Below are 24,584 nucleotides of genomic sequence, written 5' to 3'. Positions count from 1 at the left end.
TTGTTCCTCCCTCACCAAACGGATTAATGCATTACCTCGTACTCCAGCTCATCAGCTCGATCCCCGTCGTGTGCCAGGTTGGGAAGGTAATCGCTGGCTTCGTAGTAGTCGTGGGCCATGGGATGCAGAGAGTGGCAGCTGCAAGGGGAAGATGGAAAATGTTGAATGAGAGTGTCAAGTGGACGTGGAGATGCTAAAATCACCCTCTTCCTAAGCTCATGCTATGTCTGAGAGACAGTGTGAAACATACACTGAAGCAATCATGGAGCACCAAAGACAGCCATTGTACCTGTGTTTTCTAAAACAGTCCCACTCTCCCAATTTTTACTGTATGCTCTTGCGAAAAATCCTGCTCCACAAATGGTATATTTAAAGATAGATACTAAACCGCAGTCATCACAATAAATGTTGGTAAACATCACACTTGTGGCACTGGAGTGGCCAAAATAATTCCAATTGCATCCTCACATGTCTGTTTCCAAGAATGAAGGATATGCTGTTGCCATATCCCTAATGTACTTTGCAGCCCATTGAGTACTTGTGAAGCTTCTGCAGTACAGGGAAACAGCGCTGGCCACTTATGCACAGAAAGACCCCTCAAACAAAAATCAAACGAGTGGCCAAATCATTATTTTTTTTGACGATTTCAGTGGACAACGAAATTTTGATGAGGATGCCGCGAGAATTTCTTTGTGAACAATACCACGAGAGCTTTTCCATCCATCTGACAGGTCCTTGTCTCCAAGTCTGATCAAGAAATAGCTCGTAGGTCTTGCACTCCTTCAGGACTGAACTCAAGCACCACTGTCGATCATGCATTCAAAACAGAGCTTGAAACCTTGACTTTCTGACTCAAGGGGTGAAAAGTGCTATCTGCTGGGATACCAGAAAAAGGGCCATCTTCACAAAACAACAGGACACAGGTGGACCAGCTTTTACCTCAAGCTTGGAAACATGGGCAGAGAAGGAACAGCTAAATCTATGATCATTCCAGTGCAGCAAATGTAAGCACACTGGTTTTCACAAAACCATTCATCATTGTTAATGCTGAGAATTTGAATCTATGTACAAAATCCACTTGCAAACGTAAGATTGCAAATGCTTTGCATTTAAATGAGCAGCTAACATTTTGAAATATGTACAGGATTATTTCCACTCAAACACATTGCAACAATTTAAATCGACAACAGCACCTTCTGAAATAGTTTGAAGTGCATGGATGGCTGACCCACCTGCGTTTACAGCTCAGCTGTCAATCGTGCCTCCAGTTCATTCATTACAAATGCAGTGATGTGGAAAAGGGGAAGAAAGAAATGGACAACTAAAAAAAATGCACTGCTACATAAAAACAGTTCCAGTAATCTCCATCTCAGAAGCTGGGCACTGGTTCAATCCCCCTCTCTCTCAGCACCATTTTTCCTGCACCTTTCCCCAATTTGATTGCACAGTCTCTCCATTACCAAGTGTCAGTCTCATAAGCCAATATACTGCATTCACCTAGCTACAGCGAGGACTGTGATTCCATTTTCTGGGAGGTTGATGAGAGGGCTTGTCATGCTATGTGGCATTTTATCCTCCCTCCCCATTGTATCCTTTTTGGCTTCTGATGGCCATAGACAGAAACAAAATACCACAATTGAGAGAAATCACACATGATCCATGAAAGGCAAGAAACACTCAGCAGGTCAGACAGAGTATCTGTGTAAAAAAAAGCCGGGTTCATTTTGCAACAATACCAAAACCCTGAAAATGGGGTCGACTTGGGACAGGCGAGTCAAAAATGCCCCAGATCCTCTGTCAATGCATATGGACAGAGGTTAAGGTGGCAAGGACAATGGGCATTCAACCAGCTCAGAGGACACTTGCCAGTCATCAGAAGTCTTTAACAGAGGCCGGCCTTTCATTTTGATGGAGCTTTTATTTGTAACTCATGCTGGTTTGGTTTTAAGCGACACAGAAACCAGGCAGGTCAGAAGATGGTTAGAAAAGCAGTTCATGGGCTGCTCTTCTCTCCAAAGCCTTCAGTGCCCTCTCCCACCACTCCCTTGTGAGTTTCCACTGCTTTCCTGTCCACATTAGTTGGGAAACCTATAGAAAAGGCAAACAGAAACTCATTCTTTTCGATTTGCCATTCCCAACTCCTCCCTTCGCTTTGTGCCTGCTGGTCTATGTAAGACCATTTGATTCTGATAGTCCCGTGTCCTGCTGTTGAGGTTTCCAACCTACTTCTTCTTGTGGTGCTAGGCTTTAGTTTGCAGATCAACCCGAGCCAAAAAGATGGGGAAGAAAGGAGAGCTTGTTATCAACCCGTGGGCACTTACTGCTGCAGTGTCAGCTTGATCTGTCAGGAATGTCTTTCTGCAGTAGCTACATGACAGTGAGCCACAAAGCAGTGCTAGCACTTCAGAGAAACCACAGAACATTTGTCCCTACTCTTGAATTAAGGTAAGGATATAGCAGGGCAGAGCATAGCCTTCCATTGTACTTGGGCAGTGGTGGGGAAGACAGGACCTGCCTAATTCCATTAGCGTGATAGGCAAATTATTTCCCAGATAAAAACCGAAAGAACTGCAGATGCTGTAAATCAGGAACAAAGAGCGAAGTTGCTGGAAAAGCTCAGCAGACCTAGCAGCATCTGTGAAGAAAAGAAATCAGAGTTAACATTTTGGGTCTGGTTCTGAGGAAGGGTCACCGGACCCAAAACATTAACTCTGACTTTTTTTTCTTCACAGATGGCTGCCACATCTGCTGAGCTTTTCCAGCAACTTCTGTTTTTGTGAAATAAGTTATTTCCTATCTCTGGCCTCAGTTACATTAAGGGGGTGAGCAGCTCATCAAGCTCTGTTGGGTGACTTGATCAGCCAAGAGGATGTAGGGGAGACACTGGGACCAGGATAACGCCATGGAGAAACACCTTCCAGTTGGATGGGAGGGAAACTGCTGCACAGCTCATTCTGAAGCTGAACATTGGGCTTTTGCAAGGCCAGGAGAGCACAAACAGACAAAACAACTTTTAGTGGCCCTATTGAGAGTTGCCTCTACTGGGTAGGGGAAGAGCAGTTTAAGGGTGACTTTCAACAAGGAAAATGTGCATCTCAAACCCTGTTTCGGGTAGAACCAATAAACAAGAAATGTAACCTTTGAAAACTCTCCTGAGAAAGTACTTCGCTTATGGCTAAACAGTCTGAGGACCATGTTTGGGTATGGTTTAAAGATGGTAGCAGGACACACACTAGCTGGAATGAAGAGATAAAACACTGCGGTATTTAAAGTAATTTTAGCTCCAGTGGGCTAAACCAGGAGCTGAAACGTGAGAGAGACAGGCAAAGAGAAAAGGTAGATTCAGTGATCTTTCTGCTTAAAGGCATGATCATGGTCATTTTGGAGTACAGAAGTTCAGACTTGGTGAAAGGAGAAAGATATCGTGGAATTTTTTCACTTATGCTCATTGAGACAATTTGAAACTAATGTGAAGGGAAAACAACATTTAAACCATGTGAGCCGAGTGTACTGATTGCTGAAGGGGTCCCAACATAGAATGCACCAGTTAGATGATAACTGATCATTAACTGCTGTTCTGTGCTTATTGTTTACACAAGGTGGTTGGTCAAGGCACTGCACTGAGAAATGACCCACAGATTGTCTGTCACTTATTTTACTGAGTTGAACAGGGACAGTATTTGTAAAATGGTTGCTTACTGCAAAGATTAAGACCCTGTGTGTTAATCTATTTCGGTCCCACTACGAGCCTGACACATTTCCAGCATGACACACATGCACGTACTTGTGCCTACATCTATCAATCCACAGGGCCCTGTTCTGTGCAGGCAGAAAGACCAAGTGCACACACTCCATTTGGTTCACCTGCAGAAAACAGCCATCTCTGGTTCATTTCTCAGGCCAGTGCCATGACTAGAGTTAAATTTTAAACCAAAAAGGTTAATTGAAGATTGGCAGTTCAGTTTCTGTCAGAACCTAACACAGAGCATTATTGATGACAATGCCTCAGCTGCAATCTATTCAGCACTCTCCTCTCGTACAATGTTCATGTTTTCTCATTGGTGTTCTTGCGAATTGTCCTGATCAGTATAAAGTGAAAAGCCCCAACAAAAGTCTCTTTATGTCGCAGTGTAACACCCAAAAGAAACAAGTTGCTTTCTGGATGGTGGTGCAAAAATAGCATCTGTTGTATATCATTCAGATACAGTTACAAATTCATTACATTGGGAACAAATTGTAGACATCTTTGATCAACTTGTTCAGAGATGTTAGGGCACATCTTTGGAGCAGATGGGACTTGAACACAAGTCTCCTGGCTCAGGGGGAGGAACTTTACCACTGTGTCACAAGACCCCTTGTGAGACAGGATTCAAAAAAGGTAAATATATGCACTGACACAAATTTGTGGCTGTATTTGATTCGGTGCAACAAACAGGGATGAAAATGAAGGCACGTAATATTAATGGGAATTTTCAGAAATGACCAGGGGAAAGAAAACAAACAGAGAGAGTAAACAGGTGCTCTTCGCATCATGGTGACACTGTCCACAGATCCATATCGGGGTCAAGAACAGAAGTTGCTGGAAAAGCAGCATCTGTGAAGAAAAAAAAAATCAGAGTTAATGTTTTGGGTCCGCTGACATTCCTCAGAACACCGGACCCAAAACGTCAACTCTGATTTTTAATTCACAGATGCTGCCAGGCCTGCTGATCTTTTCCAGCAACTTCTGTTTCTGTTCCTGATTTACAGCAGCTGCAGTTCTTTCTGTTTTTATTCCATACTAGGGCATCCTTGGCTTTCTATTTTTACAGTCAAGGATATGGTACAGATAGCTAAGTATATGACTGACATTTTCTAATGGCATCAAATTAGGGGCCAGGAACGACTGAGAGAAAGAGTGGCAGAGATTGCTAGAAGAGGCGGACAAGTAAAGGGTGGGAGTGGCCACAGAAGAGCAAATGAATACATCCAGTGCTCAAAGAAAAAGAAATGTACATGACAGGGGGCAGGAGGGTTCATGGTGAAGGCTGAGGGGGAAGAACACAACAAACAGTGCAAGTATTCCTTGAAATTACAAGCATCCGGCTGACTGAAATCAGAAATCTGAGTTGCAGACAATACTTAAATAAATTATAGGGCCACGGAAAGGCAACTGGAATCGCGTCTTTGCGACAAGTGGATTAAAGACGAAGAAACGAAATTACATTTGTATCTGAATTAGCTCAGCTCAGTGTCAGATATATGTTTGGGCTCTCTGTTAAAAAGGAGCCACTGAAAAACTGAACTGGCGATCGTGACTAAGGATTAGAGATCGGAGCTACAAAGAAATGGGTGGCAAATAGATCCATTGCAATAGACAGTGTTAAAGTGAATCCAATCGAGCTTACAAGATTCCGAACGATCGTGTGAGGGAGTACAGAAAGATTCATCACTGCTGATGAGTCACTAAAAGTCAGATAGAGTGAGAATTATCAGGCGATATCTGGGGAACTTGAAAGTGAAGGCTTTCATGCTAATGAACATGGATTGCTTTAAGACAAGGGTTATTTTTTAAAAAAATATTCATTTGCGGGATATGGGTGTCACTGGCTGGCCAGCATTTATTACCCATCCCTAGTTGCCCTTGAGAAGGTGGTGGTGAAGCTGCCTTCTTGAACCAGTATGGTCCACCTGCTATGGGTTGGCCCACAATGTCATTCGGGAGGGAATTCAGGATTTTGGCCCAGTGACAGTGAAGGAACAGTGATGTATTTCCAAGTCAGGGTGGTGAGTGGCTTAGAGGGGAACTTGCAGGCAGTGGTGTTCCCACATTATACTGTCCTTTGAGGTGGAAGAGGTCATTGGATCACAGAGTAACAGTTTAACAGATCTGACAGACTAACCGGTCTGGGTACCTGTGTGAAAGGGAAAAAGTATGTTAGAACAGTGGGAAGGACAAGTAAATGGAATTAGAGTGGACAATTCCAGTAGGAGGTCCAGCATTGGCAAGGGATGAATGGTCACCTTCAATGATGTAATTGCCAGACCACACAAGAACAAACAGAACTTCCATCCTGAAACATTAGTTGAAGTACTCTACTGTTTGCAGAACAAACATAGTGATTGCAATAACTGAGAGAGAAAGAGATAGAGGCTGTGTTTTACCTGTCTGATAACAAATACGGGCAGATATCAGGTACTGGAGGCGAAGACGACCTCAACTTGGAGAGAGCCATGATGTGCTCGAAAGTAATTTCTGTCTGTGTGCCAGCTTCCACGAGTGGGACGTCCTGAGAACTGCCATGATTCTTTGCGATGGGGGCCCTCCGCAGAACTTGCACGACAATTGGGTCCTTGGCATTTCGGAAAGCTTCCACTGCCTCCTCATGTGTGGCTTTTGAGAGATCCTTCCCGTTGACCTGCAAAAGCAGAATGTACCATGAGATCACCCTCAACAGGAACACCAGAGGTGCTCACACACTGCTGCAGACCACGACAAGTCCTGCCACTTTGTCCAGAACAGAATCCAGAGCACAAAGCCGACAACAGAAATAGCAAGTATATTTAGAACTGAAGTGCTGAGACAGCAGGGGGTTGGCAGAAGGGAGGTGGGGGAGAGAGAGGGAGGAAGCGGGAGTAAGAAAGAGACACATACAGACAAACAAAGACAGAAAGAGGGAAAAAAGAAAGAAGGCATTTAACATCCAATGAGAGATATTAAAGAGTCTTAAAAACAAAACCTCAGTTTACCCAACCGACCCCATTCTCCTCCAAATATCTTTATGGCAGCAAGTCGCTTTGCTGGCTGTGTTTATGTTTTGAAAGTAGGAACACTATTACCATATTTAAATCAGGTTCAGTCCATAGAATTAGATTTTGAAATTCATAGCTGTCACCTCAAAGAACATTCTTAGCAGCAAAACGGATAAGGGCAGCTGAAGAAATGTCTTTGACAGCCTTCCTTGTGAGCCTGGAGAAGCACCTCCCAAATCTCAATGCCAAGGCCACTGCTTTTAAGGGTTTTAAATGTGAAATAGGAGAGATGAGCAGTTTGAAAAGCTCAACTGAGTAACAGATTGCACAGAAGCAGAAATTGCTGGAAAAGCTCAGAAGGCAGCATCTGTGGAGAGAAATCGGGTCAGGTAACGCTTCCTCACAACCGTATCCAGGATTCTTTCAGTTTTTAACGAATTGCACAAGCTCACTTAGGCAATGTCCAATACAGCTGCATTACTGCTGTGCATTGCAAACACTGGAAATCTTTAAATGGGTGCGCTAAAATACATTCTCTGAATATTGACATGACAGTGGCAGGATAATTAGCAGACAGCAAGTGGATAGCAGCAGGTTTGTTACTCATGTTTAATCTCATTACGCTTTTTTGCCACAACTTTTCCTGAAAATTTGTTTCTGTCTTCTTTCAAGGATGTTGAGATGGTCTTTACTCGCACCCTACTCTGTTCCCTCACGAAGAGTCTATTCTTTGAGGTGAAGTCTACAGCTGGTAATGACTAGGTATTTAAAATCTCATCCCTCCAATATGTTCTTCAGCCCGACAATCCAGACAACTCTGCTCTCTTTCAATCTCATCTTTTGTGTAACCCCAACGACCCTTCTTCGCTGTTAGATGTGCCTGTAGCTGCCATGACCCCAGCACATTCCCCTGATCTTTTCAGCTATCTTTAAACCTTGACATGTGTACAGAGCACTTGTGCCAAATTTTACCTGATGACACTCTGGGATACTTCTCCACTTGAAAGGCGCTATATAAATGCAAGTTGCTTTTTTGCTTAGGTAGAAAGCATCCCAGTAAAGACCAATCCTACATTAATTCGTCAGCCACGAATCGGCGAGAGGCAATGGAGGGAAAACAAACTTGGGACTGACAACAGGGTTGCACATTTATTGGCCAGGCTGCCCAACAATACCTTTGGAGGAGATCGGTGAACTCAACGGTAAAAGTGGATCCATCCTGGGGCTGTGCAAGTATTCATGGTCTTAAACCAGTTTTGTCAGAGCACCTCGCTACCAGACCATTGGAGGACCTTGAAGCTGCACCTTTAAACAGAATCCCTGCCATGATGCCATTTACCTGAGCAGTGCTGTGGCTTGTATTCCAGGAACTGACTGACAGTGAATTACACATCACTACAGCAATTAAAAAAAACCCCTGCACTTACGACCCTTACATCAAGATATCCCACTGTAATCTGCAGGTGATGAGGTGCTTTTCTGAAGTACTCATTATGGTAATTACATGTGGCAAGATCCGACAAACAGCACTGGGATAGTCACAATATTGTTTTTTTTTAAAAAGGTGTTCATTTAAAGGCTAAGCTTTGCCCAGGAAGAACTCTGAAGAAGACTGAGGGATCTTACACATCCACACGAAGGAAAAAGGGCCTCTTGGATTGACGTCTCATGTGTATTTTGTTCATTCACGGGATGAGGGCATCACTGGCAATGTCAGCAATTATTGCTCATTCCCAATTTCCCAGAGAGCAGTTCAGAGTCAACCACATCGCTGTGGGTCTGGAGTCACATGTAGGCCCCGACAAGGTAAGGAGGACAAATTCATTCCCTAAAGGACATGTGTCCACTGGATGGGTTCCTCCGACAATTGACAATGGATGTGATGTCATCATGACACTTTTAATGCCAGATTTTTCATTCAATTCAAATTCCACCATCTGCTGTGGCCTGGGACCCCACAACATTACCTTGGTCTCTGGATTAACTGTTCAGTGAAAGCACCCGCAACAGTGCAGTGTTCCCTCAGTGCTGGTATACTTAAGCACCACCCTACAGAGCAGGGAAACGGAAACATAGACAACTTTCGGCTGAGGTGAAAGAGCTCCTGACGAACTTCCAAACACGGTTGCTGTAAACCCTGCCATACTCCCAATCATATGAAATGGTCAAGTGGCTGACAAGAAGACTCCCACAAGGAACAGGAACCACACTCTATCAGACTGATAGCAGGATGTTAGGATAATTGCAGTGCACCAGATGGGTTATTGAATCTACACACATGCCATGAATAATAAAACCTATACATTTACAGATGTAGACTGTATTACTCCCATCCTTGATGTATCTTCTATGTAATGGCTCTTTCTCCTCTTTGATTTCCTGGTAAATATGCGCCAGATGTTGGGAACTGAGCTCCCTTCTGAAGTGTAACTAGCTGAAACGTATTTTTGGAACTGAGCCACAACAGTATTAAATACAAATGAGGAAGATATTGCCATTCCCCACTCACTGGGTGATTTGCGCAAAGAATTTGTAGTGGGGAAAATAGACCATCTGAGGGAGGACATTAACCATTTGGAAGCTGTTTGGACAAATTGCAATTTGGAAGTAATAGACTGCAAACTGGCAGCTTTCCACCACAATCAGCATTATAGTCTCAGTACTGTGCCTTGTCAAAACAGTTTTATTATGCATGCCAAGATGCAAAGCAGACAACCGTTTTATAGAAGTACAAAAGCACATTGTATCAAGCACAGACTGAATAACACAAAGTGCTGATTATGTGATTGTAAAATTGGTTATTTTCCCTTGGGCTTTACTTCTGCTGATTGTCAGAAACAGACTCACCAACGTGTCTGCATGAGGCACTGAACACATCCCCGAGTTTTCCTTTTCGACAGCTGAACAACACATAGATTTCGCAACTTAGTGTCATAGAGTCAGACAGCAGTGAAACAGGCGCTTCAGTTCGATTTGTCTGTGCCAACCATACATCACAATCTGACCTAGCCCCATTTTCAAGGCATTTGGCCCATACCCCTCCCAACCCTTCCTATCATGTACGCATCCAGACCCCTTTTAAATACTATAATTGTACCCACCTCCACCATTTCCTCTGGCAACTCAAGCACGGAGAACCATCTGTGTGGAAAAGTTACCCCTCAGGTCCTTTTTACAACTCTGTCCCCTCTCACCTTAAATCTATCCATTCTAATTTTGGACTGCCCCACCCTATAAAGATGATCTTGGCCATTCACCTTATCTGTGCCTCACATGATTTTATAAACCTCTGTAAGGTCACCCCTAAGCTCCAATGCTCCAGGGACAAAAGCCCCTCCTATTCATTCAGTGTCTTCCTATAGCTCAAACCCTCCAGTCCCAGCAGCATCTTGCAAATCTTTTCTGCATCCACTCAAGTTTAAAAACATCCTTCCTAAGGAAGGGTGATGTGAATTGTACACAATGTTCAGAAAATGGTCTCACCAAAATCCTGCACAGCTGAAACATGACGTCAGAATGTCTATACTCAATGCAATGACCAATAAAGACAAGCATACCAAATGACTTCTGCATTATCCTACCTATCTGTGACTTCATTTTCAAGGAACTAAGAACCTGCATGCCAAGTTGGTTCAGCAACACTTCCCAGGACCTTAGTATTAAGTGTACAAGTCCTACTCTGATTTGATTTGCCTCGAATGAGAAATACAGAGCTCTGAGGTTCCAAAGGATGTGGGTGTTCTTGTACATGAATTATAAAATATTTGGACGCAGGGATGGGAAGGGGAATTAGAAAGGAAAGCAAATAGAATGGCTGCATTCATTGCTTAGAGAATGAGACAAAAGGGGAAATTATGCTTCAATTATTCAGCATGTGGAGGTGCCAGTGTTGGATAGGATGGACAAGGTCAAAAAATCGCATGAGGTTATAGTCCAACAGATTTACTTGAAAACACAAGCTTTTGGAGTCTCGCTTCTTCAGTTATTCAGGACACTGTCGAGACCACATGTGGTGTACCTTGCACAGTCATGGTCACCTTATTTGTGGAAGGAAATAAATACATTGGAGGTTTTTCAGAGAAGGTTTAATAGACTAATACCTGGAGTAGGGAAGTTATAAGAAGAGGTGAGGCTTTCAACAGGTGGAGTCTAGAAGAGCAAGAGTAGATCTCTTGTGGTGTACTGGCAAGGTCCCTACCTCTGAGCCAGGAGACCTGGTTCAAGTCTCATCTGCTCCAGAGGTGTGCAATAACATCTCTGAAAAGGTTAATATGAAAATTATGAGGAGACAAAGAGGTGACTTGAGTATAACACAAGATCTTGAGGGGTCTTCACTTGGTAGATGTGAGGAGGATATTTTCTTTGATGGGAGAATCTAGAAGGAGGGATCACTCCGTAGAGATCAAGGGGGTCACCTATTCAAAGCAAATGAGATGAATTTTCATTCTGAGGATCCTGAGTCTTGGCAATTCTCTTCCTGAAAAGATTGTGGAAGTACAGTCCTTAAATATTTTAAAGCAAGGGAATAAAAGATGATAGGATAGGCAGGAGTAAGGATTTGGAATCACAATCAGATCAGTTTAGATCTTGTGGAATGATGAAATAGGCTCAACAGACTACATGGACTGTTCCTACTCCTAATTCACATGTTTGTATGTCCCATCATCAATGAAGAACCTTTAAAAGACAACAACCAGCAAGGTTTAGCAGAGTAAGCAAACACTAAGTTCAAGAATGACAGGGACAATATGCTTGAGCTCACTGTAGATCGCCACTGAACATTTAAAAAAGCCAGACAAAAGGGTGTGTGATAACAAGGTGTGGAGCTGGATGAACACAGCAGGCCAGGCAGCATCACAGGAGCAGGAAAGCTGACCTTTCAAGTCTGGACCCTTCTTCAGAAAAGCGAAACATCAGCCTTCCTGCACCTCTGATGCTGCTTGGCCTGCTGTGTTCATCCAGCTCTACACCTTGTTGTCTCAGATTCTCCAGCATCTGCAATTCCCACAACCTCAGTCAATAGGGTGAGTGGATTGATAGAGATTTGTTGCCAGATGATGAGTCAACATAATCAAGAGTGCAATTTCCATGTCAAATCCTTTTGTATTTCATTGGAAAATTATTAGCTCATGTGAGAGATAACGTTAAGAAAGAGGGAAACTTCTAATGCAATGACTGAGGATTTAAACACATCTAGTTCACTAGGATGACATCCAGACATAGCATGAACCCCATTCCCCACCACCTCCAATAAGGAGAAGCGAAGACTTGACATATTTAAACACAGATGTAACAGCAGGCTCAGAGTAAAGCTTGCTTGAAGAAAATGGAGATGAGCCACGTGTGGTTCCACAGGAGAGAAGCTAACATCCACAGATTGAACACCTGGCTACGGAAAAGAATTTACCTGGTCTGAGAAGTCAGGATACTGCCCGGAAGAAAGCATCACAAAGTACCAGAGCAGCCAACTTCCAGGATGGACATTCAGGAGATTAGAGTTCTCCCCTCACCCCCAACACTATGGGTAACTATGCAATTAGAAGGAAAGAGTTCTACTGCAAAGGAGAGGTGGAGATTCACGGATGTCTGGATAAGGTAATGAACAAACTATTTGAGTTCAGGGGAATAATAAAAAAAAGACCGCCCATTGGAGGAATGATTTACGGACAACTGAAGCAAGTTAACAGTTCTGAAGTGAAAGACATACCAATTTTCCAAGTCTGAAGAAAAGTAGTCCTGGAAGAATTGTGAAACTTCATCTTGTGAAGCCAGAGACTTCTGGGGTGATGGACTAGTGGTCAATATAAAACCAGTTATATATTCTAACATATACATGTTGACTATGCTGGAAAATAAACAATTGGTGGAAAGTATCACACAAGGTAATGGACCTGAAAGGATTAAATATTGGACACGACATTCAGTTCCACTCATCATAGAGAGTCTTGGGTGGGGAAAAGAGCAACCTCGCTCGAAATCCCATTGAGGTTCACAGATGACAGCCCTAGTGCCTGATAGCATTAGTAATCATGCCAAACTAGCCAATGTGATGAGTCCTGACTGCTGTCATCCAACAAATCACATCTTCTCATTAAGACAATTGCATCTTACGATGACTCACCATTGCCTCAATTTCTACATCCCCAAATCAGCTCTTAGATCCAGTATAGGAAGTAGTGGGAGTGGTAGTGTGCTGATCTGACTAATTCCTGATCATAGTTGGTTCTGCAGGACAAATGACATTTTTTAAAAGTGATATTCAACAGCTCTATGGTCACTTTCAAATAAAGATTTTTTGGAATGGGAGAATGAAGGGGTCAGGGTCTCCGATAAATCTCATACCGGGTAAACTTTTGGAAAGTGGTAAATTATGTTCTAGTGGAGGACAAAAGCATGACGTCAAATACCCTAATATTTTAACCTATGTCCATGTTAGTATCATACTGGGTATGAATGACCATACATTAGACAAAATGGTGTCTGGGAAAGAACTACAACACTTCACCTTGCAAATCGTTTGGTTGGTGTTTTGTATTTTCCTTCAAAGCAGTAATATTTTAAAATAGTCACTTGCCCCAGCCCAGAATCTAATTGTACTGCTCAATGACTCCGTTCTGTTCTTTGTATTTGTTTGGCTCAGTTGGTTACACTCTCGCCTTGGATTCAGAGTGCTTTAGGGTGAAGTCTTTCTGAAACAGAAGAATGCAACCAATATTGACAGGTTTGTGCAGTATTGAGGGCATGTTGTACAAGCCATGTTCTGGATGAGGTATTAAAGTACCTTTTCCGATGGTTTAAGATCCCATGGCAATACTGAAACAAGGACAGAGCGCTCAACCAGATCTTGGTCAAAATTTAATCTCTTAACTAACACCAGTAGTAGAGTTCTACATCTTACGTAGCCAGTTGTTGCATTTTCTGTATTTAAAAGACTGCTGCTATAAACTTCAGCAACTGAACTGTGAAAGGCACAGTATTAATCCAATTTTTTTCTAATGACATAATTGTTAATTTTTGATTAGATTTTACACCTTTGAGAATCATACTGTACTTTTCATGTAGTCATTGCTGATCTTTAAGAACCAAAAGAACTGCGGATGCTGTAAATCAGGAACAAAAACAAAGTTGCTGGAAAAGCTCAGCAGGTCTGGCAGCATCTGTGGAGGAGAAATCAGAGTTAATGTTTCGGGTCCAGTGACCCTTATTGCACAGGGCACGCATTAGGCAAGGTCATCATTATTTGAGGCCAGAGAGGCCTTTCATCAGTCTGCTAACACTTGGGAAGAAGCTGTTCCTGAATCTGCCGGTGTGCGCGTTCAGGCTTCTGTATCTTCTGCCTAATGGAAGAGGTTTTAGGAGATCATTACCAGAGCATGATGGGTCTTTGATGAAGTTGGCAGCCTTTCTACAGCAGCAAGCCATGCAAGTGGAGTCCATGGACGGAAGGTTGGCTTTTGTGACGGTCTGGGCTGTGTACAGCACCTTCTGTAGTTTCTTACAGTCCTGGGCAGAGAAGTTGCCATTCCAGGCCGTTACGCGCCACCGATTCAGTGTGCTTTCAATGGTGCAGCAGTAGAAATTGGTAAGGGACCTTATGAACCTGCCAAATTTCCTGAGCCACCTGAGGAAGAAGGGGTATTGTTGTGTTTTCTGGACGATTTATGCGGGAAGTTCAGGTCAGGTTGTAGGTTATTGTCACTCCAACGAACTTGATGCTCTTCATCCTCTCAACCTCAGATCCATCAATGTAGATTGCCATTATTGCCTGACACACGTGCCATGAGTAAGTGATAATGAACCATGTCTTTGAACAACTGGACATCTGTAATGATGGCTCTCCCATTATAATGGTAGGGAGGGACAATGACAATAATATGGGATTTGAGCTACACCATACAAAATTGACCTTTGAAATAAAAAGCCAGGAACCTAATGGCATAAGGGACTGCCAAGTGAGCCATGTAAATATTATACTTTTCCTGGGGTTGAAGGCCCAGAACTGACAAGCTTACAACTGGACTTGTTCACTTTGCCCTGACCTGTTAGACTGCCCTGATGGGCAAGATGTTACACTAAGTCACAAAGAAAATAAATACCTTATTTGGATTCTCAGCATGTGTTGATTTCAAGTTGGTTTATTACCCTTAGGATGGACAAATAAAATTTAGCCAAGGGTGCAGATTACTGCAGCACAGAAATAAGCCTATCAGGTCTGTACCAATGGTGATGGCCAACACCTCAGGCATGGAAACAGACCCTTCGTCCCAATAAGTCCACACCTAGCATGTCACCCAGACTCATTCCCCTGTAACCCACCTAATCCACACACCCCTGAACACTATGGGCAATTTAGCATGGCCAATCGAACTAATCTGCACATCTTTAGACTGTGGGATGAAACCGGGGCACCAGGATGAAACCCTCACCAACACAGGGAGAATGTGCAAACTCCACACAGACAGTCGCCCGAGGGTGGAATGCTGTGAGGCAGCTGTGCTAACTACTGAGCCACCGTTCAATCTCTGGAACGACGTGAGTAGCATTTGATGGTTGAGTGGCTGTAGAAACCCTCAAAAGAGGAGTATCCTCTTATGTAAGACACCATGAGGGAGTTTTCAGGGAGTGAAAACATGACAGCTTTGAAGAAAAATACAAAACACCAATCAAAAAACTTCCAAGAAAAGTGTTAAAGTTCTTTCCCAAACATGTTTTTGTCAAATGTATGGTCATTCATGCTCAATGTATTAACAGGGACGGATGTTGAAATTTTAGCAGTAAGGACTTGATGAAATGGCAGAGCGAGTGACGGAATCCAATTGTCGCTGGCTTTTTAGCACAGCCACTGTATCAACATCTCACCTCTGGGTTTTCTGACCAATCAGAAAGGGAGTGGAGACTGCATGATACCCTGATTCATTCAAAACAAAGGATTTCTAACGAGAAGGGTTCATCAGTACCAAAAATGCTCAAGCAGATACAGACCTGCGGCAGCAGAAACTGCAGCGAAGAGGTGGAGAGAACTGCAGTGGGCTGATCTTGCCCAAGATAAGGAGGAACATTGACCAAGTCTGGATGAGAAAGGCCAAGGAGCCTTGTTCCTCCTAATGGCATAGAGAAGGGGGTACCAGGAAGATGCAGGTCCTCAGGAGATTGGGAACGATGAATGACATACACCATCCGGTGCTGATCCACAAAGTTCTCTGACAGAGAGCCCATCAGAGCAGCAGTATCTGAATCAGATCTGATTCCAGGCCGCTCTCACATCCCCTTCTGAACAACCAACATTGACACTCAACCTTAACTCTGTGCCATGTCACATCCCAAAATAATCTCCATAAATGATGTACTTCCCATCTTACCTCACAAGCCACTTGCGTAGATCAGAAGTCTCCATCTCACCATGATTCAAATACAATGTACAAAGCAAGATCCCACAAACAACAAGGGCAGCCAACCTGACTTTTGGATGAATGTTGGCAAGGAGGCTTGGAAGGATCCCTCTTTAAATCAGAGCGTGGAATCTACACCAGCCACTTCCAAATCAGTGTAATCAGAATTCAAGAGGCTGACCTCAAGTCCTGGACAAATGCTGCTGCTTGCAACAAAAGTGTTGCATTCCCTCACACCTCGCCCCTCAGCCCAGTGCCAAAATGCTTCCTGAGTTTAGGCACACAAATCCCAACTTTACAACTCAAAAAGTCAAGTTCGCCGATGGTGAAAAGTTGGATCCTCCCATTTCCTGGGCTCACTTTGCACTGAGCAGTTCCTGCAGTAATAGATTCGCTGCACACATTTTTTACAAGCTCAATTTAATTCTTCCTCTGTGTCTCATGTTCTGGCAGTTTTATCACTGATGTTCCCCTAGTCATTAGCATTTTCAGGTTTACCACATCTTGGTTAATAACCTTTCTAATTTGCTGCATTCATTTCCCATTTCTTCCTCAGTAAATTACCTGGCAATAAGGAGCCGAACAAGTAGGCCCCCAAGGCAGCTATCAACAGAATGGCAATAGCTGTTAAAATTCTTATAAGTTCAAAGTCTATAGTGACTTTAAAAAGCACTGCCCTATTAAGTTCGTGTGCTAATGTTAATATTGTTCATCTCCTTCAAAAACACACATTAAATAAGAAGCAAAATACAACTGGTGCCCCATTTCATTTCCTCGCGGCTTCCTCTCATGAAATGTTATGAGCCTTCATCCATCACGTCATACATCCTCGAATTCTCTTCTTCAACTCCTCCTCCTCATTACAGCTCTCACACCTTCTTAAGTCGTCAAACCCCTCTCGATCATCTATTAACCTCTCCTAAATGCCACTATTTTCAGCACCCACCCTCATTATCTCTGATCCTTAAAGTTTCTCAGCATGCTGCACTGCATCAAAACCCTTACATAAAGGCAACCCATAGTTAAGTACAGATCATGCTCTCTCTCACTGTTCTCCCACAGGCTTTAACTTTGATGCATTCTCAAACCCATGGTACTCATCCTTAATATAATACTCAGTTTTAAAGGTCGGAGATACACTTGGAGTACACAATGGATAAGACAAGTCCTTATGCCAGCAAAAAGATCATCCTTTCCCTCCACAAACATTGCACATTAACATACCTCAATTTGGATGCTGATACCCTTTACTTTTTAAGCCCCCCCCCCTTTCAATGTTGCTATGCCCTTACGAAAATAAAGACACCGAAACAATCCAATTATCCAAGTGTGGTCTGGTCAGGTGCTAAACAAATTCAACACAATCCTTTTAGCTTGCAATTACATCTTTCTGGATGCTACGTGCTTGTTAACATGCTTTGATATCTGAAATGATTTGTGAATCTGTACCACTCGATCGCTTTATAGCTCTGTAATAGAACCAACTGAAAATGAAGCAAATGATCTGGAAGCCGTTTCTGAATGGGTCGAAGAATCAGATTCACCAGTTAGCTTCCAAAAGGAAATGCATGAATATGGCTAAAATAAAAACAGTATGGCTATCACAAAAGGATACTTTTCACAAGCGTTAGCTGCGTTTCTCAAGGTTGGGAAACTTTGCAGCTTGAGAGATGCAACTTCTTGTGGGCCAGGAGGAACACAAGCACTCCATCCAGCCCCTGACCCTCGTCCCTTTGGCCCTCCAATCATGGTCTTTCACTCAGTCCTGCTAGGATCAATGGCTTCCTAAATCGAGCCCTACCTCTGGCTCCTTCCCTTGTTGTCACACTTCTGTTTCTCATCTTAGCCCACAACTTCAACCTCCAACAAGCACTAATTTTCGGCTCCATACCACCGATTGCCTCCTCCTTCTGCACATTTCAGAGTGGGAAAGGACAATTACAATGACATCCTAACATTAAACCTGGCAGAATATCCATGTCTTTGGCCTTCCCTCCCTGGAACGTAAACCTGTGAGCTCAGTAGCAGTAGACAAAGCGAATGTGGCACAATTGGCATTATCATTTTTTTAGATTCCCTACAGTGTGGAAACAGGCCCTTCGGCCCGACAAGTCCACACCGCCCTCTTGAAACATCCCACCCAGACCCATTCCCATCACCCTATAACCCACTCACCCTTGAACACTACGGGCAATTTAGCATGGCCAATCCACCTAGCCTGCACATCTTTTGGACTGTGGGAGGAAACCGGAGCACCTGGAGGAAACCCACGCAGACACGGGGAGAATGTGCAAACTCCACACAGACAGTCGCCCGAGGCTGGAATTGAACCTGGGTCCCTGGCACTCTGAGGCTGCAGTGCTAACCACTGAGCCACCATTTTCTGTTGGCATTGAGATGACAGAGGTACATCTCATGCAAGGAGGATGAAATATTAATTGATTCAGCTCATCTTTCTGATTAAAGCCCATTTCAACCTAATGGATAAATCTTTTTCTTTTACAGATGCAACAGAAGACAAGAAAATTAACTTTATTGGACTACGAGCAAAGATAGTTCAACACTTGTTGAAACAATACACAAAAATGATATTAATTTCTCAACAAAATTTTGTCAAGTGGTACAATGGTTTCCATTAATATATACTGAACTGCCTTGTTAGCAGTAATCTGTCCCTGTGTAGTGCTTGTGGCAACAGTATTGAAACAACTGAATTGCTTAGCTTAGTTGCTCTGCACACAGAAATAGGTACAAAATTGGGTTGTATTATACCCTTTGAACGGATTTTATAACACACCAATGTTCTAGTTTTCACATTAGGTTTGTCTGATATGCTTCTTCTTACTGGTAAGATGCTAATCTGACTAACACTGCATGGATATAGGGATTGTTTTAAAATAGCTGGCACCAGAAATTTTTGGGATTTCAGTAATTGGATTGGATTGTTTCAGTACCTGTCCAAATATATCTTAAAAGATGCTAAATTGTCTGCGTCTACCACCTCCGCTGGCAACGCGTTCCGGGCGCCCACCACCCTCTGTGTAAAGAACTTTCCACGCATATCTCCCTTAAACTCTCCTCGTCTCACTTTAAACTCATGACCCCTAGTACTTGAGCCCCCACTCTGGGGAAAAAGCTTTTTGCTATCCACCCTGTCTATACCCCTCATGATTTTGTAGACCTCAATCAGGTCCCCCCTCAATCTCCGTCTTTCTAATGAAAATAATCCTAATCTATTCAACCTCTCTTCATAGCTAGCACCCTCCATACCAGACAACATCCTGGTGAACCTCCTCTGCACCCTCTCCAAAGCATCCACATCCTTTTGGTAATGTGGCGACCAGAACTGTACACAGTACTCCAAATGTGGCCGAACCAAAGTCCTATACAACTGCAACGTGACCTGCCAACTCTTGTACCCAATACCCCGCCCAAAGAAGGAAAGCATGCCATATGCCTTCTTGACCACCCTACTGACCTGCGTTGTCACCTTCAGGGAACGATGGACCTGAACACCCAGATCTCTCTGTTCATCAATTTTCCCTAGGACTTTTCCATTTACTGTATAGTTCGCCCTTGAATTTGATCTTCCAAAATGCATCACCTCACATTTGCCCGGATTGAACTCCATCTGCCATTTATCTGCCCAACTCTCCAGTCTATCTATATTCTGCTGTAATTTCTGACAATTCCCTTCACTATCAGCTACTCCACCAATCTTAGTGTCATCAGCAAACTTGCTGATCAGACCACCTACACCTTCCTCCAGATCATTTACATATATCACAAACAACAGTGGTCCCAGCACAGATCCCTGTGGAACACCACTGGTTACAGGTCTCCAATTTGAGAAACTCCCTTCTACTATTATCCTCTGTCTCCTGTTGCCCAGCCAGTTTTTTATCCATCTAGCTAGCACACCCTGGACCCCATGTGACTTCACTTTCTCCATCAGCCTGACATGGGGAACTTTATCAAACGCCTTACTGAAGTCCGTGTATACGACATCTACAGCCTTTCCCTCATCAATCAACTTTGTCACGTCCTCAAAGAATTCTATTAAGTTGGTAAGACATGACCTTCCCTGTACAAAACCATGTTGCCTATCACTGATAAGCCCATTTTCTTCCAAATGGGAATAGATCCTATCCCTCAGTATCTTCTCCAGTAGCTTCCCTACCACTGACGTCAGGCTCACCAGTCGATACTTACCTGGATTATCCTTGCTGCTCTTTTTAAACAAGGGGACAACATTAGCAAGTCTCCAGTCCTCTGGGACCTCACCCGTGTCTAAGGACACTGCAAAGATATCTGTTAGGGCCCCGGCTATTTCCTCTCTCGCTTCCCTCAGTAACCTGGGATAGATCCCATCCGGACCTGGGGACTTGTCCACCTTAATGTCTTTTAGGATACCTAACACTTCCTCCTTCCTTATGTCAACGTGACCTAGACTAAGCAAACATCTATCCCTAACCTCAACATCCGTCATGTCCCTCTCCTTGGTGAATACCGATGCAAAGTACTCGTAAAGAATGTCACCCATTTTCTCTGACTCAGCGCATAACTTTCCTTCTTTGTCCTTAAGTGGGCCAATCCCTTCTCTAGTTACCCTCTTGCTTTTTATATATGAATAAAAGGCTTTGGGATTTTCCTTAACCATGTTTGCCAGCAATATCTCATGTCCTCTCTTAGGCCTCTTAATCCCTTTTTTCAGATTCGCTCTACATTCCAGATATTCTTGCAAAGCTTCGTCTGTCTTCAGTCGCCTAGACCTCATGTATGCTTCCTTTTTTCTCTCGGCTAGTCTCACAATTTCACCTGTCATCCATGGCTCCCTAATCTTGCCTTTTCTGTTCCTCATTTTCACAGGAACATGTCTCTCCTGCACGCTAATCAACCTCTCCTTAAAAACCTCCCGCATATCAAATGTGGATTTACCTTCAAACAGTTTCTCCCAATCTACATTCCTCAGATCCTGCCGAATCTTGGTATAGTCGGCCTTCCCCCAGTTTAGTACTCTTCCTTTAGGACCACTCCTATCCTTGTCCATGAGTATTGTAAACTTACGGAATTGTGGTCGCTATTTCCAAAGTAGTCCCCTACTGTAATATCAACTACCTGGCCGGGTTCATTCCCCAGCACCAGGACCAGTATGGCCCCTTCCCGAGTTGGACTACATGCATACTGCTCTAGAAAACCGTCCTGGACACACCTTACAAATTCTGCTCCGTCTTGACCACTAACACTGAGTGAATCCCAGTCAATGTTGGGAAGATTAAAGTCTCCCATCACCACCACCCTGTTTCCCCTACACCTTTCCATTATCTGTTTACATATTTGAACCTCTATTTCACGCTCGCTGTTGGGAGGCCGTAGTACAGCCCCAGCATTGTTACTGCATCCTTCCTATTTCTGAGTTCTACCCATATTGCCTCACTGCTTGAGCCCTCCATGCGGCCCTCCTTCAGTGCGGCTGTGATATCGTCTTTGAACATTACTGCAACTCCTCCACCCCTTTTACCTCCCTCACTATCCCGCCTGAAGCATCGATATCCTGGGACAACTAGTTATACTCTTCCCTCAACCACGTCTCAGTAAAAGCAATAACATCATACCTCCAGGTACTGATCCAAGCCCGAAGCTCATCTGCCTTATCTACTACACTTCTCGCATTAAAACAAATGTACCTCAGACCACCTGTCCCTTTGCGCTCATCATCTGCTCCCCGACTACTATTCCCTTTAGTCACACTGACTCCATTATCTAGTTCCCTACAGGCTTTCGTTTCTACCGCTTTTCTGTCCAATATTTGGTTCCCATCCCCCTGCCACATTATATACCACACATAGATATCGGGTTTTATGGCATGGGTGTTCCACGATTTCTAATCTGTGATTCAGGTTCTGAAACACAGCCCTGCTTTTTGTTTTAACAAACAAAATGCATTGGCTCCACATGTGACATCTGACAGCAAACTAAACAGAGTGGAAGGGGACATCCACTTGATAAAATATAGCGTGGTCGTTCAGAAACATTTTCCTGACTTTGGCCACATTTTGAAGCTTGAAGATTATCATGATCCCTTGGTATGTAGGGGCGGTAGGGGAGGAGAGGAGGTGGTCTCCAATGAGAGCAAGGGGAGGGGTCAACTATCATAGCTTCAGAACTCATGACTCCAAGGTTCCACGACATTTGGCGTTCTCAAGTTCTTTTACCTTTTGGCCGGGGTGAGAAAAAACTAGCACAAGTTTGACAGCGTTAGATTGTACGAGAAGGATGTGAGCACTTGAGAGGAAAATTATTTCTTCTGCAAGGTCTAAAGCTTCCCTTTTCCCGTATTTTCCATCAGTTTGGAGTCCAATATAATTCAGCAAAGACAATAATTTATTCTAAAGAGTTACAGATATCAGGGGTCCCCAATATACAAGTGCCCGAATGCTCATATTTACGAACACCATCCCATACAGGGATGTAACTGTTACTATCTGACTTGCTCCAATTTATGAATGGCCATTTTACATTGCCCTGCATTGTGTTCCAACTTGGGTACAGATTGACTTCCGAATGGATGCAAGAACATTCACAACTCGGGGGATTGCCTTTTAATCAACTCTTGCAAGAATGTGACAAAATAGAATTCACTTTTGACTGCTTTGCCATTGACTGATATGAGTAAGTGTAAAACACTAGCTTCTCACACACACTAAAATAGAATAAGATCAATTATCCCAGATCTTGCAGTGGGGCTGGAAGAAACCCTCTGTCACCTCAGAGTTCTTAGCTTAAAAGGAGAATTTAGGTAGATCTTCTGCACCTCAAACTGCTTGCTAATTAGCAGTGGGTGCAGGAACCTCATTCTGTGCAGAGAATCTGAATAGAAGGATGAGCTGAGTTGACAGGAAAAGAAGAGGCTGTGCAGAGCAGGCCAATTTTCAACCACAAAGCCAAACTTATCTTAATAAAAGAAGACAGTTAGCAAATACATAGTCTGGAGATTGAACTAGAAATAATCTTGAACTACTCGCTTCAAACTCAATGCAGCCCCTGCAAAGGACAACGGATGCACTCAGAGCTAGTCAATGGCATTTCTTAAATTACCCCATAACAAAGAAAAAATGATGGTTTGGAGGGCCAACGTTTAACGAATGGTTGCCAGAGAGAACAAGTTCATGACTTTTGATGATGCTAACAGCAAGCAATTAACTTAGCTGAAGCTGCAGTTGTCACATCTCACTGGAGTCTCAGGCTGGAAATCAAGCTGTTCTATTCCTGGAGTTGTCACAAATAATAGTTTTTTATAAAAGTACACAAAATTCCACCATTTACCTTTCAGACACACATTGACAGAAAGCATAGACCAGATTTCTGTACTGTCACAAATTACTGTTTATTTGTAATAAATAGGTTCTATCTACAGGTCAACAACAATGTACTATTGGCAAAAGGCCCCACTAATTAAAACAGTATCCTCCTTCTAAGTACCCACCTACACATACACACAGATGTATCAAGCAAACATGAGTGTTATGAACAGAGGGAAAGACTGCGAAGGCGGTTGATATGAACCTTTGGGCTTGTCAGGTCGTCAATTTTCCTTCTCCAGCTACTTGCACTTGCTTGCCGGAGGCACAGACTTCCTGAAGTCTCGGACATATTTGCTAATGGCCACTCCTTACAACAAGGGAATACATTGGCTTGTTCAGGTATATTTTGAATGAAGACTTAAAAGATGAGAGAGTGGAAAGGTAGAGCGGTTTAGGAAGGACTCAGACAAATGAAGGTATGGCTGCCAACGGAGGGACAAAAGAAATCAGGATCCACAAATATGGGGGAAAGGGAGATTTATGAAATGAGGTTACGAAGCTATGAAGAGTGAGGCCATAGATGCATGTTAAATTGAGGCCCTCTTTGGAGAAGGAGCTCAGCTTGGTGTGTGAACATAGGGTCAGAGTGTGCGGAACTTAAAACAGAAGGCAGGTGGATGATGAAAATTTGACTCTCGTAGTTTTGACATTGGAGGTAACAATAACAAGGAGAAAGCCAAACGCACAATTTCTGGGTAAACTTTCACTTTTACAGCTTGAGCTGAAACCGCCTTGAAATTGCTTGGTGGTTGAACATTTACAAGCATAACTTCAAAATCTTATTCATGCAACTCCGCAATCAATACTAGAATGCTCAAGATCAACCTCAGAACCCAATTCGGTGTCAGTCCAGGTAACATCAGATCGGGCTGTTTAAATGGGAAAGAAGGGGAAGTCGCAATATTCATAAATACAACAGCAGAAAACGTGATATCAGCAACAATGATGGAGAACAGAACGAGTAGTTTTGTGGAACTGCATAGGCCATAAGGACTAGTAAGAAATGCCTCTCATGTTGATTTTATTATTGTTGGGCAGGTATAACAATTGATTACAGGGAAGCACGAAGTGAAAACGAAATGCTTATAATGAGGATATT

The 24,584-nt window shown here is 43.3% G+C and overlaps 1 protein-coding gene across 4 annotated transcripts in view; it reads right to left on the bottom strand.

The window, feature by feature from the left end:
* The window catches only part of pdzrn4 (PDZ domain containing ring finger 4), a 529,562-nt gene that overhangs the window by 38,487 nt on the left and 466,491 nt on the right, over positions 1-24,584 (bottom strand). For all 4 annotated transcript variants that reach the window (XM_048549360.2, XM_048549357.2, XM_048549358.2 and 1 more), the window contains 2 exons: positions 6,145-6,398; positions 36-138 (listed from right to left, as the gene is read on the bottom strand). In XM_048549360.2, the coding sequence (XP_048405317.1) occupies positions 36-138; positions 6,145-6,398 (357 nt within the window). The remainder of the gene's footprint in view (positions 1-35; positions 139-6,144; positions 6,399-24,584) is intronic.

The sequence above is a fragment of the Stegostoma tigrinum genome, chromosome 18 (assembly GCF_030684315.1).
Source record: "Stegostoma tigrinum isolate sSteTig4 chromosome 18, sSteTig4.hap1, whole genome shotgun sequence".
Taxonomy (NCBI): domain Eukaryota; kingdom Metazoa; phylum Chordata; class Chondrichthyes; order Orectolobiformes; family Stegostomatidae; genus Stegostoma; species Stegostoma tigrinum.
The sequence above is the reverse complement of the archived record's forward strand: the minus strand, read 5'-3'. Positions and strand labels throughout refer to the sequence as shown.